This window comes from Herpailurus yagouaroundi, unplaced genomic scaffold, assembly GCF_014898765.1.
Source record: "Herpailurus yagouaroundi ecotype Mexico unplaced genomic scaffold, PumYag 220, whole genome shotgun sequence".
Taxonomy (NCBI): domain Eukaryota; kingdom Metazoa; phylum Chordata; class Mammalia; order Carnivora; family Felidae; genus Herpailurus; species Herpailurus yagouaroundi.
This window is the reverse complement of record NW_024412451.1, coordinates 7,771,145-7,787,181: the sequence shown is the minus strand read 5'-3', so window position 1 is coordinate 7,787,181 and position 16,037 is coordinate 7,771,145. Positions and strand designations below refer to the sequence as shown.

General features: G+C 40.6%; 1 protein-coding gene and 1 long non-coding RNA gene across 7 annotated transcripts in view; one reads left to right on the top strand and one right to left on the bottom strand.

Annotated features, from left to right (window-relative positions):
* The window catches only part of LOC121019008 (zinc finger protein 677-like), an 85,163-nt gene that overhangs the window by 48,171 nt on the left and 20,955 nt on the right, over positions 1 to 16,037 (top strand). The window contains exons 6-7 of one of the 5 annotated variants that reach the window (XR_005785375.1): positions 3,735 to 3,841; positions 4,056 to 4,195. The exons of 3 other annotated variants lie outside the window; for them this stretch is intronic. Coding sequence is in view for 1 of the 2 variants with exons in the window: in XM_040458193.1 (XP_040314127.1) it covers positions 3,735 to 3,746 (12 nt within the window). In the remaining variant the exon portion in view is untranslated. Of the gene's footprint in view, positions 1 to 3,734; positions 4,196 to 16,037 lie in introns of those variants that run through there. One more of the 5 variants, XM_040458193.1, reaches the window with a different exon arrangement.
* On the bottom strand, positions 2,867 to 14,202 carry LOC121019018 (uncharacterized). 2 transcript variants are annotated; one of them, XR_005785381.1, is made up of 3 exons: positions 13,768 to 14,202; positions 8,947 to 9,015; positions 2,867 to 3,263 (listed from the first exon to the last, which is right to left on the bottom strand). It is a non-coding gene; the product is annotated as an uncharacterized LOC121019018 (long non-coding RNA). The 2 variants fall into 2 exon arrangements; XR_005785380.1 differs by lacking the exon at positions 13,768 to 14,202 and adding an exon at positions 13,207 to 13,761.

The window sequence follows — 16,037 nt, the reverse complement described above, 5'->3', positions numbered from 1 at the left end:
TTCACTGCTGGTGGGAATGCAAAATGGTACGCCACTTTGGAAGACTGCAAGTTTCTTACAGAATTAAACATACTACTAAACGTTGTCTAGCAGTCACACTCTTTGGTATTTACAAAAATAAGTTGAAAATTTACATCCACTTAAAAACCTACACACAAAATAGAAAAATCCTGTATTTGTATGGAACCACAAAAGAACCCAAATGCTAAAGCATCTTGAGAGAGAAGAACGAAGCTAGAGGAATCACATTCCCAATTTCAAACTTCCTGATTACAAAGCTGTGGTAATTAAAACAGTATAGTATTAGCATAAAAATAGATACACAGATCAACAGAACAGAACAGAGCCTAGAAATAAACTCACACACGGTCAATTAATTTACAACAAAGAAGACAGGACTGTACAATGGGGGAAAGTACAATCTCTTCAATCGATGGTTTGGGAAAACGGGACAGCCAGAGGCAAAAGCGTGAAACTGGACCACTGACTGACACCATACACAAAAATTAACTCAGAATGGATTAAAGACTAAATCTAAGACCTGAAACCATAAAACTCCTAGAAGAAAAGATAGAGGGTGAGAAGCTCCTTGACACAGGTCTGGGCAAATTTTTTTGTTTTTTTGACTCTTGACGCCAAAAGAAAAAACAAGAGCAAAAATAAGTGGGACAACATCAAACTAAAAAGTGTCTGCACAGCAAAGTAAACACTTTTTCAACAAAATGTAAAATTAGCAAATGTATCTGATAAGGGACTAATAATCCAAAACAGCCCAAAAATGCTCAAATGATCCAATTTAAGAAATGGGCAGAAGAGCTGAGTAGACATTTTACAAAGACCTAGAGGTGGCCAACAGGACCATGAAAAGATGCTCAACGTCATTCATCACCAGGGAAATGCAAATCAAAACCACAGTGAGGTATCATTTCACACCTATTAGAATGGCAGTTATTAAAAAGACAAGAATAACAAGCATTGGTGACAGAGAGGGGAATTTGTGCAGTGTTGGTGGGAGATGAAATGGTATAGCCAAGAGAACTGTGTGATCCACCAATTCTACTTCTGAGTATTTATCTGAAGAAAACAAAAATACTAACTCAAAAAGAAGCGTTCTGATGTTCACTGCAGCACTATTTATAGTAGTTGAGATACAGATACAATCTAAGTGTCCACTGATGGGTGAATGGATAAAGTTGTGTATATATAACACAATATTATCCAGCCACAAAAAAGAAAGAATCTTGCCATTTGTGACAACATGGATGGACCTTGAGGACATTATGCTAAGAGGAATGAGTCAAAGACCAATACAGTATGATTTCTCTTATATGTGGAATCTTAACAAAACAACCTCTCCTAGTAGATACAGAGAACAGATTGGTGGTTACTACAGGCAGGAAGTTGAGGGGACAGTGGCAGAAATGGGTGAAGGGATCAAAGGGTTAAGAAAAAAAAAGAGGGAAGCCTAGCTGGCTCACTTGGTAGAGCATGCAACCCTTGACCTTGTGGTGGTGAGTTCAAACCCCACAATAGGTGCAGAGATTACTTAACATCAAAATTTGCTGCTGCCTCTTTAGTTCTTAAAACAACCTAAACAAAACACCACCCAAATTTATTAATATGGTGCTTTCCGTATATCAGGAATGCAATAAACATCTGTGGAATGATACATGTTTTTCCTACAAAAAGCTAACTAGAGATGTCAGTAAGCTGTGCTGTATTTCAACTACATCTAATTTTGGATTTTCACTTTTTGGAATTATCCACATCATGACTTCCTCCTAATTAATGTACAATGGCCCGGCCCTAAGAAGCCAGGATGGCCCAGGAAAGAAAGAGATAAACTTTAGCTCTACTTTTATTAGATAGATACTACATTTTGTTGGTCTCCTGAGAAGTTCTCCCAGGGAAACAAAATGGAAATGGAAAGTGAACAGGTCCTGGGGTCTGCACTACAGAGGCCTCAGCTCTGACCTGTATGGAATGAGAACCAAGAGAGATCAGGGAAAAGATTCCTTAGGGACAGCCATCCCAGTCCCTCTCAAACCATGGCACCAGTGTGGTCAGAGGGGCCAGGTGACAGCATTGTAGGTCCTAATAGTGGGAGTTTAGACGTGTACACATTTGATTTACACATCTGAATAACAGAATGAGAAGTGTGGGGGTGAGGGGTGAGGGAGGCTTTTCTTTGAAAGCTCATAAGGAATGAACTTGTATTTTCCCACAGATCCTTCCCAACCAGTATTTACTGGAGCCGTTTACTCTGTGCCCATCTAAGCTCTGACTTGTGCTCACATCTCCAATACATTCCCACCTGTCTGGATTTCCCCAAATATTCAGGTCACTTTCCACAGTCCAGGGCTCTTTCCCTGCTTCGAAAATGGAGATGATATTCAGCTCAAGAAGAGATTTCCATTTATAAAGAAAAACAGATCTGCTTTGCTCTTCCAGAATACATTCCCAGCTTGTTGTTCAACAAAGAAAGGACATTCAGTATATGTGGGTGTAGAAACATATTTCAAAAAGTAGTCAACTGAGTGCCTGAATGCTTAAGGATTATTTTAGGTATGCAGAGATCTGGTTCTTTCCAAGAAATACTGAACCAAAAGCACAAGGGTAAAACCACAGAATCAGATATTTTAAAAAATTCACCGTGAGGTTTCCTTTTCTTTCCCCAACTTTAAGTAACTTTATTGTCTCTGAGCCTTATCTTTAATGATGTCCGTGAAATTGGACTTACTAAGACTTTCAGGGTTTTTACATCCTATTCCCCAGACTTCTAGATGGCTATTTAAATTCTAGTTAGTTAACAGTATAGTTTGGGTTTCAGTAGAATTTAGTGATTCATATAACATATAATACCCAGTGCTCGTCATCACCACTTCCCTCCCATAAGGTTTTCTGACTAATGTTCTGCAACCACCTAAACAAGCAGGAGTGCAGAACTTCTGAAGGAAAGGGAAGTTAAGAGGCCATTTGCCACATTATGATGCCTTTCCATTCTCCATCAAAACGGTTGCAATCACTCCCTAAAGAACAGGGATTTGAAACTCCTATGATCAAGTCAGGGACTGTCAAAAGGAAATGCAAACACATAAAAAGTAATTACCGACTTCTGGAGGGAAGTTATCTTCACCCAGGGAGACCAGGTTCCTGTAGTTCTCCAGCATCACGTCCCTGTACAAGGCCCTCTGAGCGGGGTCCAGGCACTCCCACTCCTCCTGAGAGAATTCTATGGCCACATCCCTGAATGTCAACCGCCCCTGAAAGGAAAACACATTTCAGCAAGTGGACAGGGAAAGTGTTCTTATTTGACACAAAATTAGGGAAGCACAGATGTGTAAAGATGGACTTGGCTAGAGTGAGTATTCTTTGATTTGTGTAAGTTAATTTTGAAGAGATAGAGTTAACATAAAATTAGCCATTTTAAAGTGCCATTCAGTGACAGTGCATTCACAATGTTGCATAAACCTCACCTCTGTCTAGATAGAAAACATTTTTATCAGCCCCAAAGGAAATCTTTTACCCATTAAGCAGGTGCTTCCTATTGCCCAGTCCCTGGCAACCACTAATGCTTTTTCTCTGGATTTACTGATTTTGGATCTTTTCATGTGAATGGAATGGCATCAAAAATGTGACCGTTTGCATCTGCCTTCTTTCACTTAGAATAATGTTTGGGGTTCATCCATGATATAGTATGTATCAGTGGTACATTTGCTTTCTTCTGCCTGCAGAGTATTCCATAGCAGGACTAGACCATATTCACTCAACTGCTGATGGGCATTTGCTTGTTACCACCTTTGCCTGATGTTAAGAAGTTGCTGTGAACTTTCAAGTACAAGTAAGTTTGAATATTTGTTTTCAGTTCTTTTGGTTATATTATATACCTAGGAGTGGAATTACTGGGTCACATGGTTTAATATTTTGAGAATTGGCCACACTGTTTTCTGCAGCAGCTACAACAGCTTAACAGCAATGTGTCATGACTCTAATTAGAATCTTTACATCTTTACCAACACTTATTTGTTGTTGTTGTTGTTGTTGTTTTTCAATAGTCATCCTAGTGGGTATGAAATGAAACTCATTTGGTTTTGACTTTGCATCTTACTAATGACTACTTTCATTGAACACCTCTTCTTGTGCTTGTTTCATTTGTACATCTTCTATGGAGAAACGTCTATTGAAATACTTTGACTATTTTGCAAATTGGGCTCTTTGTATTTTGGTTGTTGAGTTGTAGAGAAGTTCTTCATATATTTCTAGGTTCTGCACCCTTACTAGATTTGTGATTTGCAAATTATTTCCTCCCATTTGGTAGACTGTTTCACTCACGTGATAATGTCTCAGTGCACAGACATGATTGTGACAAATACCAATTTATCTACTTAGTCATTTTCTCTTTTGCTTTTGGTATCATATATAAAAATCCACTGCCAACCCTAAGGTCATGAAGATCTACCTCTATGTTTTCATCTAAGACTTTTATAGTTTTAGCTCTTACCTGTAGTCTTTTGATTAATTCTGAATTTATTTACTTATATGGTAGGAGGTAGTTTCAGTTTCATTGACACAAGGATATCCAGTTGTTCCAGTACCATTAAAGAGACTATTCTTTTTTCCACTGTTTTTGGCAGACTTGTAAAAGGGAATGGATTGCAGACGTATGGGTTTACTTGTGGACGCTCAATTCTATCACTTTGATCTGTATTTCTAGCCTCTGCTAGAATTATAGTTTTGATTACTCAAAGTTATTGTAGTCAGGTTTGATGTCAAGAATTCTAAGTCCTCCGATATTGTTCTTTCTCATATTTATTTTCGTTATTTGGTGTCCTTACCAATTCTATGTGAGTTTTAAATTTTTTTTTTCAATGTTTTTATTTATTTTTGGGACAGAGAGAGACAGAGCATGAACGGGGGAGGGGCAGAGAGAGAGGGAGACACAGAATCGGAAACAGGCTCCAGGCTCTGAGCCATCAGCCCAGAGCCCGACGCGGGGCTCGAACTCACGGACCGCGAGATCGTGACCTGGCTGAAGTCGGACGCTTAACCGACTGCGCCACCCAGGCGCCCCTCTATGTGAGTTTTAGAATGAGGTTTCCCATTTGGGCAAAACATGCTGTTGGGGTGTTCTAAGGACTGCATTACCCTTTATATTGCTCTGGGGAGTACTGCCATTTTAAGGTCTTCTAAGCCACAAGCACAGGATATCTTGACATTTGTTTAGGTTTTCTGTAATTTTCCTCAACAACTTTGTATGAAATTTCAGTGTGTGTAAATCTTCCATTTCCTTGGTTAAATTTATTCCCATTTGTTTTCTTCTTTGTTTCTTCTAAATGGAACTGTTTACTTACTGTCCATTTGTTGATTGCTCCTGTACAGAAACACAACCTGAATTTTGAGTGTTGATACTGTATTCTGTAACTTCAGTGAATTCATTCTAATAGTTTGAGGATTCTTATTTCTTTTTTTTTATATGAAATATAATTTATTGTCAGTTTGGTTTCCATACAACACCCAGTGCTCATCCCAAAAGGTGCCCTCCTCAATGCCCATCACCCACTTTCCCCTCTCCCCCACCCCCCACCAACCCTCAGTTTGTTCTCAGTATTTAAGTCTCATGGTTTGCCTCCCTCCCTCTCTCTAACTACCCCCTCCCCCCCGCCATGGTTCTCTGTTAAGTTTCTCAGGATCCACATATGAGTGAAAACATATGGTAAATGTCTTTCTGAGGATTCTTATTTCTAAATATAAGATCATGTACACTATGAGTGGAGATCGTTTGATTTCTTTTCCAATTCTGACACATTTTATTTATCCTCTGTATTTTCTCTAATTAAAGTTTCCCATACAGTGTTGATATGTGGTGGCACAGTGGGGCATACGTGTTTTGTTCTTGATATTAGGGGGAAGTTTTCAGTTGTTCACCAATGAGTATGATGTTAGCTATGGAATTTTTATAATATCCTTTTTCGGACTGATCAGGTTCCCTTCTATTCCTAGTTTTGAGTGCAATGTTTTTGGTGAGTGGAGTGTTCTATATATGTCTGCTGAGTTTAGCTGGTTTAGTGTTGCACAGTCCTCTATTACTGATGTCTGGTGGTTCTGTCCATTATTAAAAAGGGAACACTGAGGTCTCCCTCTGTTATAGTAGAACTCTTTTTTTGCTTCAAAAAATTGGGGGCTTTGCTGTTATATACATATCATTTGTAGTTGTTTTATCTTCATGATGGACTGACTCTTTTTTCAATATAGAATGTCCTTCAGCATCTTTAGTAGCAATTTTACAACTTAAAGTCTGTTTGGTCTGATATGTGTATAGCTCCTCAGGTAGGTTTCATGACTATCTGCAAGGAATGTCTTTTTCCATCCTTCCACTTTCAACCTATTTGTGTATCTAAAACGAGCCTTGGGGCGCCTGGGTGGCTCAGTTGGTTAAGCTTCCAACTTTGACTCAGGTCATGATCTCATGGTTTGTGGGTTCGAGCCCCACATCGGGCTCTGTGCTGACAGCTCAGAACCTGCAGCCTACTTCAGATTCTGTGTCTTCCTCTCTCTCTGCCCCCTCTCCCACTCGTGCTCTGTCTCTCTCTCCCAAAAATAAAATAAACATTAAAATTTTTTTAAAAAAGCTGACTGATTGGGGCACCTGGGTGGCTCAGTTGGTTAGGCGTCCGACTTCGGCTCAGGTCATGATCTCACGGTTCGTGAGTTCGAGCCCCGTGTCGGGCTCTGTGCTGACAGCTCAGAGCCTGGAGCCTGCTTCAGATTCTGTGTCTCCCTCTCTCTCTGACCCTCCCTTGTTCATGCTCTGTCTCTCTCTGTCTCAAAAATAAATAAACGTTAAAAAAAATTTTTTTTCAATAAAAAAATAAAAAGCTGACTGATTATGTGCTTGCCAGGGATCTCCATGCATTTGTCATACTTGAAGTTAATTGAGTTTTTTGGATGTGTAGGTTGTTTTGACATATTGGGGAGGTTTTCAACTCTTATTTCTTCAAATATTCTTTCTGCCCTTTCTTTATCTTATCCTTCTAGGACTCCTATTACATGTATATCAGTATTCTTGATAGTGTTTGAAGATTTCTTAGTCTCCAGTCATTTTTCTTCTTTTTTTCCCTTTTATTCTTTTTCTCCCTTTCTTCTGCTTACACTTGATAATTTCAGTTAAAATCAGTTCACTGATTCTTTATTCTTATTGTCCATCTATTGTCCATTCACCCTCTAGTGAATTTTGAATTTTGGCTATTATACTTTTTTAACTCCAGAATAACTATTCCATCACTTTCTATTTCATCTGTCTCTTTACTGATATTTTCTATTTGTTGAAACATTATTCTCCTACTTCTTAGATGTTTTCCATGTTTTCCTTTAGCTGAGGATGTTCAAGACAGTTGATTTAAAATCTTTATTTAGTAAGTGGAATGTCTGTGCCTCCTCAGAAAGACTATCATTAACCTGGTAATCATGCTTAAGCTGTACAATCTTTTTTTTCTTTTTTTTTTTTAATGTTTATTGGTTTTTGAGAGAAAGACAGAATGTGAGCAGGGGAGGGGCAGAGAGAGGGAGACACAGAATCTGAAGTAGGCTCTAGGCTCTGAGCTGTCAGCACAGAGCCCCATGTGGACTTCTTATTCATTAACCATGAGATCATGACCTGAGCCCAAGTCGGACATCTTATCGACCTAGCCAACCAGGGCACCCCGTAACAATTTTAAGATACCCTTATGTGTCTGTAGTGAAGTCTGCCTGCTGAGAAGCCACCACCATGGCATTCTTTGAAACAGTAAGAAATTGTAAAGGACCCATGTTTCTTCATTTAGTGAATGCTCCAATGAGGATCTAAAAAAGCAGTTATCTCTACGTTTACTAACATGAGAACAACTTCAAGACATATGGTATGTAAATATTTCAATTTGCAGAGTGAAATATGATGATAAAACATGTAGTGAAGAATATTTTCTAAAATCACGTTACAATATGTAAATACATTTTTAGAAGATTTGCACTAAAGAGAACATCGGTTCCTGATGAAGACAATCCGTGATGGTGAAAGATGTGAGAGGGAATGGTTATTTTACTTATTAGTTTCTAAGATGTACCACTGTGTGGAACTGAACCACAAAAATATATACTAGAGGGGTTTAATACAAAAAAAATTTTAACAATTATTAGTAAAATGAAAATTGAGCACCAGCCTCTCTGATGACAGAAAGTTCTGGTCCTATGTCAGGCTAAGTTATAAACATTTTTATTTAAAATATCTGCGGCATAAGAGTTCCTGAAAGAACACCACACATGGTCTTTATGAGATGGATGTGCTATAAATAATTTAAAGAACACTTACTGTTAGAAAAGTAGGTTGATTCTACATTTTAAAACTAATTGTGTTAACAAAACAAAACTCTCTATTCCTTATCCATACTTTGAACTTCCCATTCTATTCCAAAGTATTAATATTTGGGAGTCAGAAGCACACTGATTCCCTCGTTTAACGTCAAAAGGCATTTGTAAAATCAGACAAAGCAAATTTTCCCGTCAGTCTTATTTTCCAGGGTTTCTCAAGTACTTGTGAGCATTAATATATTACTTACGTATGTAATCTCTTTAATCCTGGTTTATTTATATGAGCTGAATGGGCATCTAGAAGGAGTCTCTGAAGAATCCTACTGCCAAACCTCAAGGACACGACAGCCCACTTCCCCCATCTCTAGTTCTTGCCTGCAAAGAAACTCCTTCACAGGATAACCACCTAAAAGGAGCCTCTTCCCAAGTTCCATGTCACTGGGTCACAGTGAGATGGAATCTGCATGGAGATGAGAGGAGACTGGGAGAAGGCCCTGGGTGGGAGTAAACACTGTAGGCAGGACAACTCTGAGATGGAGAAGATTAATGAGTCCAAAATGTGACATTTTAGGAAGAACAATCATCGAAAAATAGGACTTTTACCTGGAAAAGAGCCATTCCTCCTTTTTTTTCCCCTTCTTCTTCTGGTCTTCCTTCTCAGGTAAGGTTATACTGTGTGACAAAAAGTATGTTGTTTAATGTTTAGAATCAAGATATCCTCTTCCTCTGCCACAGTATGCATATAGAGTATGCATACAGAGAGCACCTTACTATGGGAAAAAGACCTTTACTGCCCACCGCAACAAAAGGGATGCAGGGAGAATAAACTCCTATATGGAGTCCAACAAGTGCATTTGTCAAGCATTTCTTCAGAAAGCCCTCCCCTCCTGCTGAAACGTACACACTCTACTGAAACTGCATTGTCTTGTCTACCTGGCACTCAGCCTAAGGGAACTCCCTCATTCAAGTTCTTGGCTCCTCCCTAGGAAGCCAGCATCCATTGAATGGTTGATGGAAGACACAGAAGCCTGTCCATGCCATCAATTTGGAACAAGTTGCCACCTGAGCTCCAAAGCTCCCTGGTTACTACACTCTGAGTTTAGATATTTGTCCTCATGGTGATGGGAAGCCATGAGAAGGTTTAATGTCAAAAGATGACACAAATTTTTAAGATATAGCTAAGACACACAGAGAGGGTGGAGCTGACAGAGGCATGTCTCTCTCTCTAAGACTATTCTGCCTCTTTCTAAGTGGTTTTTATTATTTTTGGAAATGGGTCACATTGTAAACTCTAATGATAACTGCATACCCTCATCCAGAAAACTGCCAACACAAAAACACACCCAACTTTTGAAAATCATTTCAGGGATCTTATTAGCTCAGGTTCAGAATTTTTGGTCTGTCATCTCCATGTTACAGGTAGGTACACTGGGGCTCAGAAGGGGAGTAATTTTACCAAGTTACCCTTAAGAAGTTTGAGTTGAGTGAGCAGAACTGGGTGTAAGTAAATTCTGAAATGATGGCCTGGATAGCTTTAAGCAGAAAGGGCTTGTCCTGGCATCCTAATCAGCAAGGAGGAAGTCAAACTTTCACTCTTTGCAGATGACTTGTACTTTATATGGAAATCCCAAAGATTCCACCAAAAAACTGCTAGAACTGATCCATGAATTCAGCAAAGTCTCAGGATATAAAATTAATGCACAGAAATCAATTGCATTTCTTTTTTTTTTTAATGTTTATTTTAGAGACAGAGAGAGAGGCAGAGCATGAGGAAGGGAGGGGCAGAGAGAGAGGGAGATAGAATCCGAAGTAGGCTCCAAGCTCTGAGCTGTCAGCACAGAGCCTGACACAGGGCTCAAACTCAAAAACAGTGAGATCATGACCTGAACTGAAGTCAGACACTTAACGGACTGAGCCACCCAGGTGCCCCTAATTGAATTTCTATACACCAATCATGAAGCAGCAGAAAGAGAAATCAAGGAATCGATCCCATTTACAACTGCACCAAAACCCATAAAATACCTAGGAATAAACCTAACCCAAGAGGTGGAAAATCAATACCCTGAAAACTATATAGAAAGCTTACGAAAGAAATTGAAGACACCAGAAAAAAAAAAAAAAAGAAAAAAGGAAAAATATTCCACACTCATGGATGGGAAGAACAAATATTGTTAAAATGTCAATACTACCCAAGGCAATCTACATATTCAACGCAATCCCTATCAAAATAATACCAGCATTCTTCACAGAGCTAGAAAAAACAATCCTACAATTTGTATGAGACCACAAAAGACCCCAAATAAAGCAATCCTGAAAAAGATAACCAAAGCTGCAAATATCACAATTCCGGACTTCAAGCTGTGTTACAAAGCTGTAATCAGCAAGACAGTATGGAACTAGCACAAAAACAGACCCACAGATCAATGGAACAAACTAGAGAACCCAGAAATGGACCCACAAACATATGGCCAACTAATCTTTGACAAAGCAGGAAAGAATATCCAATGGAATAAAGACAGTCTCTTCAGCAAGTGGAGCTGGGAAAACTGGACAGTGACATGCAGAAGAAATCTGGACCACTTTCTTACACCATACACAAAAATAAATTCAAAATGGATGAAAGACCTAAATGTAAGACAGGAAGCCATCAACATCCTCGAGGAGAAAGCAGGCCAAAACCTCTTTGACCTGGCCGCAGCAACTTCTTACTCAACATGTCTCCAGAGGCAAGAAAAACAAAAACAAAAATGAACTATTGGGACCTCATCAAAATAAAAAGCTTCTGCACAGCGAAGGAAACAATCAGCAAAACTAAAAGGCAAACAGCGGAATGAGGGAAGATATTTGCAAATGGCATATCAGATAAAGGATTAGTATCCAAAATCTATAGAGAACTTCTCAAACTCAGCACCCAAAAAACAATCCAGTGAAGAAATGAAGACATGAATAGACACTTTTCCAAAGAAGACATCCAAATGGCCAACCGACACATGAAAAAATGCTCAACTTCACTCACCATCAGGGAAATACAAATCAAAACCACAATGAGATCCCACCTCACACCTATCAGAATGGCTAACAGTAACAACTCAGGCAACGACAGATGTTGGCGAGGATGCAGAGAAAGAGGATCTCTTTTGCACTGCTGGTGGGAATGCAAATGGGTGCAGCCACTCTGGAAAAAGTATGGAGGTTCCTTAAAAAATTAAAAGTAGAACTACCCAATGACCCAGCACTTGCAGTGCTACATATTTATCCAAGGGATACAGATGTGCTGCTTCGAAGGGGGACACGCACCCCATTGTTTAAAGCAGCACTATTGACAATAGCCAAAGAATGAAAACAGCCCAAATGTCCATCGACTGAATAATGGATAAAGAAGATGTGGTATATACATATATATGTGTATATATACATACATACATATATATATACACACACACACACAAGTATATATGTATATAAGTATATATATATGTATATACAAGTATTATATGTATATATATAAGTGGAGTATTAACTTGGCAATCAAAAAGAATGCAATCCTGCCATTTGCAACAATATGGACGGACTAGAGTCTATCATGCTAAGTGAAATTAGCAGAGTAACACATACAACATACGACTTCACCCATATGTGGAATTTATGACACAAAACAGATGAACATAAGGGAAGGGAAGCAAAAATAATGTACAAACAGGGAGGGAGACAAAACATAAAGACTCAAATACAGAGAACAAACTGAGAGTTGCTGGAAGGGTGCTGGGTGGGAGGATGAGCTAAATGGGTAAGGGGCGTTAAGAAGGACACTTCTTGGGATGTTCACTGGGTTTTATATGTAGGGGATGAATCACTGGATTTTGCTCCTGAAATCATTATTGCACTACATGCTAACTGGGATGTAAATTAAAAAAAAAAAAAAAAAGTGTTGGTCCTAATTCCAGATTACCTTTCATATTCCCGAACAAGAGAGGCTTGTCTTTCATGGGTTTGATCAAACCCAAACATTTAATTCCTCTTTTCCAGAAAAGCTGTATGAAATTACAAATAGTTACAAGTCCTGGAAAACATGAAAAACGGTGACCTGTGGGGATGAGCTCTGAGCAATCTGTATTATGAACAGATGGGCTCTGCTGGAACAAAGTTCCACATCAATCCAGACCACCTTTCAACACGTGTACAGAAAAGACAAAGGGGACTTGAGAGGATCGTCTAATTAGTTGGAGACTTCAGCTTGGAACTCAGTAATGTAAAAGATCACTTAAGGGAAAAAGAGAACTGTTGAATATTAAATTAACTGCCTGAACACGTTTTGAGTGTTAAAGATTATCAACATCCTTAACGGATGTGTAAGGGAATATTATAAAGTTATTTACCAGAAATCAAAGAATGGTTCCAACATATGATAGAGTAGAAAGTATATAAAATTCATAATCTGAACAATAAAATTCAGAGGGAAAATAATTTGGAAATTAAAAAGATATCCAATGGATTCTGAGATTAAAGCCAAAACAAGTGTGAGGATACACCAAAGAATACCATGAGCCACAGGAAAAAGGGAGAGAGACAAACAGTACTGTTAATGATGGCCATTGTAAAAAGCACCATGTGGTTATAGAAAGTCTTCCCTGGTTAACTCACTGAGCTAGTCCTCTGCCCTCTAGATGAGTAGGGGTTGCAAATGGAATTGATCTTCTGATGCAATGCTTAGAAACAGCAGATGCCTCAAACATCAGGGTTCACAACTCTCAATCTCTTCTGTATAACGAACAATTCACCAAATTTTAGATTAATGAAGTCATAAAGCCACAAATCAGTACTTCACAACTTAATATCCCCATATCCAATCAATTCAGTACTCACCTGGGTTTGGGTCCTGTGCTTTGTCTGAGACCACTACGTGTTTTCTTCTCTGTATAAGTCTCTGTGTCCTTGTTTCTCTTCTGTCCTTTTGTCCATTTCTGTGTCCCTGCCTCACTATTCCTCCTCCAACAGTCTGACCCCACTCTATTACGGCCTCTGTTTCAATCCCCGCCGTTCTTTCTCCCCACACTTTATGATGGCCTTCTAACTCTGCAGATTTCTGCGTCTTTCCCTGGCATCTCTGTCCCCACTCTGACCTCCCTGCGGCGGGGCGAAGGGCCTGCATCCACCTCCCTAGTGACGACTGTGCACGACGCGGTTGGGGGTGGACGGCAGTGGGGAGACTCGGGAGTCAGAGAAAGGTTCTGAGCAGGAAAGCGACTGTCCGGGCGATCGGGGTCTGCAAGGGCCAGAGACAAAAAGGCTGGGCCCGTACCTGCCTCAGCGATTTTAAACGGAAACGATGCAGAGGCCCGGGACCCGCTCCGAGCGACTGGGATCGGAACGTCTTATAGCCACGCCGCGAGAAGTGAAAGGGACGAGTGAGTGCAAGGATTTTACCTTCCAGGCGACCCCGAAACCTGGATGTGGAGGCGGGGCTTTAGGAGCTCGGCCCCTGGTGTAAACCAGGAAAATGGAGACTCACTCACCCGAGCGCGCTGGTTGCTCCAGGCGATCCAGTTCCGGGTCTGCAGGCAAGTGCGCAAGCGCGAGTCGCTGGGCGGGGCCGAGGCGCGTTTGTGACACGGCGGGTTTAGGCGGGGCCTGGGCGTACAGTGTCCTCCCCTGCTCAGGGTCGGCTTCCTGGTGTCTGCCAGTCCTGTTTGTCTTTTCTGCCCCGCGGTTTCAGGTTCTGCTTTTGGATTCCTCCCAATCTCGCTGGTGTCGTTTGGAGCCAGGCTGGGCACAAGGTTAGGGAAGGGTGGGCCGCTTCTGTTGGCAGCGGCGGTATTTGACAAATTCAACACGATGCCGGGGGAAACATTTGTAGCAAGCAGTGTAGACGCGCCTCCAGCTGGGGAGGCGGAGCAGCGCGGGGACTTGGGGCTGGGAGTCCTAGTGGGTCGACTGAGACGCGGACAGTTACAGCTCTTTGTTTAATGCAGCAAAAGCCGGGGTGGTCAGTGTCGGTGATGGACGCTACATTGCGAAATGCAAAACCGTTTTGTGGAGAATGTGCAGTTTGGTATTAACTCCCCATCAGAGCTTTTCACTGAATTGTCACTTCTCTCTACTCGCCGGACTGCTTTCCGCCCTGGGCTGTGGGAGCGAAAAGCTGGCAAGTTGCTTTAAAGGAACATTTTTGCCTCTATAAGTGTTCATTAATGTCTTTTTCTTTAGATTTGATATTCGAATCCACACCTCTCGAGATGAATTACAAATCCAAACGTCTTTGAAACCTACCACATGGCACCTGTATTTGCTTAAGCCCTTAATTGCCAAATTTCATTGCAATTTTAATTTTTTTAAATCTTTGTTCTCGGTTATTTTGGAAGGATTTTTTTCCCTTGAAAATTAGATTTTTAAAAATGTATTTATTTTGAGAGAGAGCACGGGAGGGAGAGCAAGCGGGGAGGGGCAGTGAGCTAGATCTGCAATCCGAAGCCGGCTCTGAGCAGAGCCCTCTGTCCCCTCCCCCGCCCCCCCCCCCCCCTCCAACTCTGGGCTGGACCTCACAAACCCTGAGATCCTGACCTCAGCCAAAAGCAAGAGTCTGAGGGTCAGCCACTGAGTCATCCAGGTACCCGGAAAATTAGATCTTTTTGTTTTCTGTTTCTGAATGCTTGGTAACAAGTGCAGATGAGGAGGCTTGTAAAAGGTGTACTCTTTCAGAGATACTTAACTTTTCCTAGTACTGATGAAATAGTGGTTTTGAAATATTTCCAGAGACATGTCTGTTCTTTATGTCAATAATACAAGCAAATTGTAAAACTAGGTTTTCATATTTTCAGCAGCATTATATATACTGTTAATAATCTTCAATAGGAAATATGCAAGTTAATAGCTCCTCTTCTGTTTTCCTGTGGAAATCCTGAAGGTGGTGCTGGCTGGGTTTGTTTTTCACACCCTCTCTATTGAGTGACTGCCCCCTCCAGTGCTTAAATCTCTGCAAGGAGTGAATGAACACATGACTACACATTCTTTAACAGTTTACAATAGTTTATAGGTATCTTGTCATTTTAGAGAGTTGTGTATGCCTTCTGTAGCATTCAGAGAGGACCCTGGACACAATAAGGTCAGGGCTCCAGAGAACAGAAGGGCTGATTGTTAAAAAAAAAAAAAAAACCATGGAGTAATTAGGGTAGAGGGGTTCTGCACCCACCAACTGGGATTTTCAGAAAGAGCCAAATGAAATGAAAAGGTGGAAGAGAGAGCTTAAAACGATACAAAGGTGCTTATCAAGACAAGGATGCCTTGGGTAGCCCTCACCTCTGGGGAAATTCTGGAGATGTTCCTGTGAATGTGCTGGACCCACTGCTTGTATCTTAAGATGTGGAAAACTATGGAGATGCTGGTCCAGGTCATGAATCCCTAATGGCCCACAGGAAGGAAGGTTAAAAGTAGGGCAAATGGTGATTGTGTGATCTTGTTATTCAGCACCCCCTGGTCAAATTTCTTTGTGATGTTTCCACTGTTCATTGTCAGTCACAAGAAGAGAGAAAGTGGTATTTACCCCCACAGTGAGGATCCAGCAGCTGATTGTTAGAGAGGTGCGCAGAGCTTTTATTTTAAGTTCTATCATCTTGGAGTTCCTGGGGCCAATCGTGATGTCCTGGAAGACACTCAAGAAGCAGGTGGTGCCAATGGATACACCAGTGGCCACTCGGAAC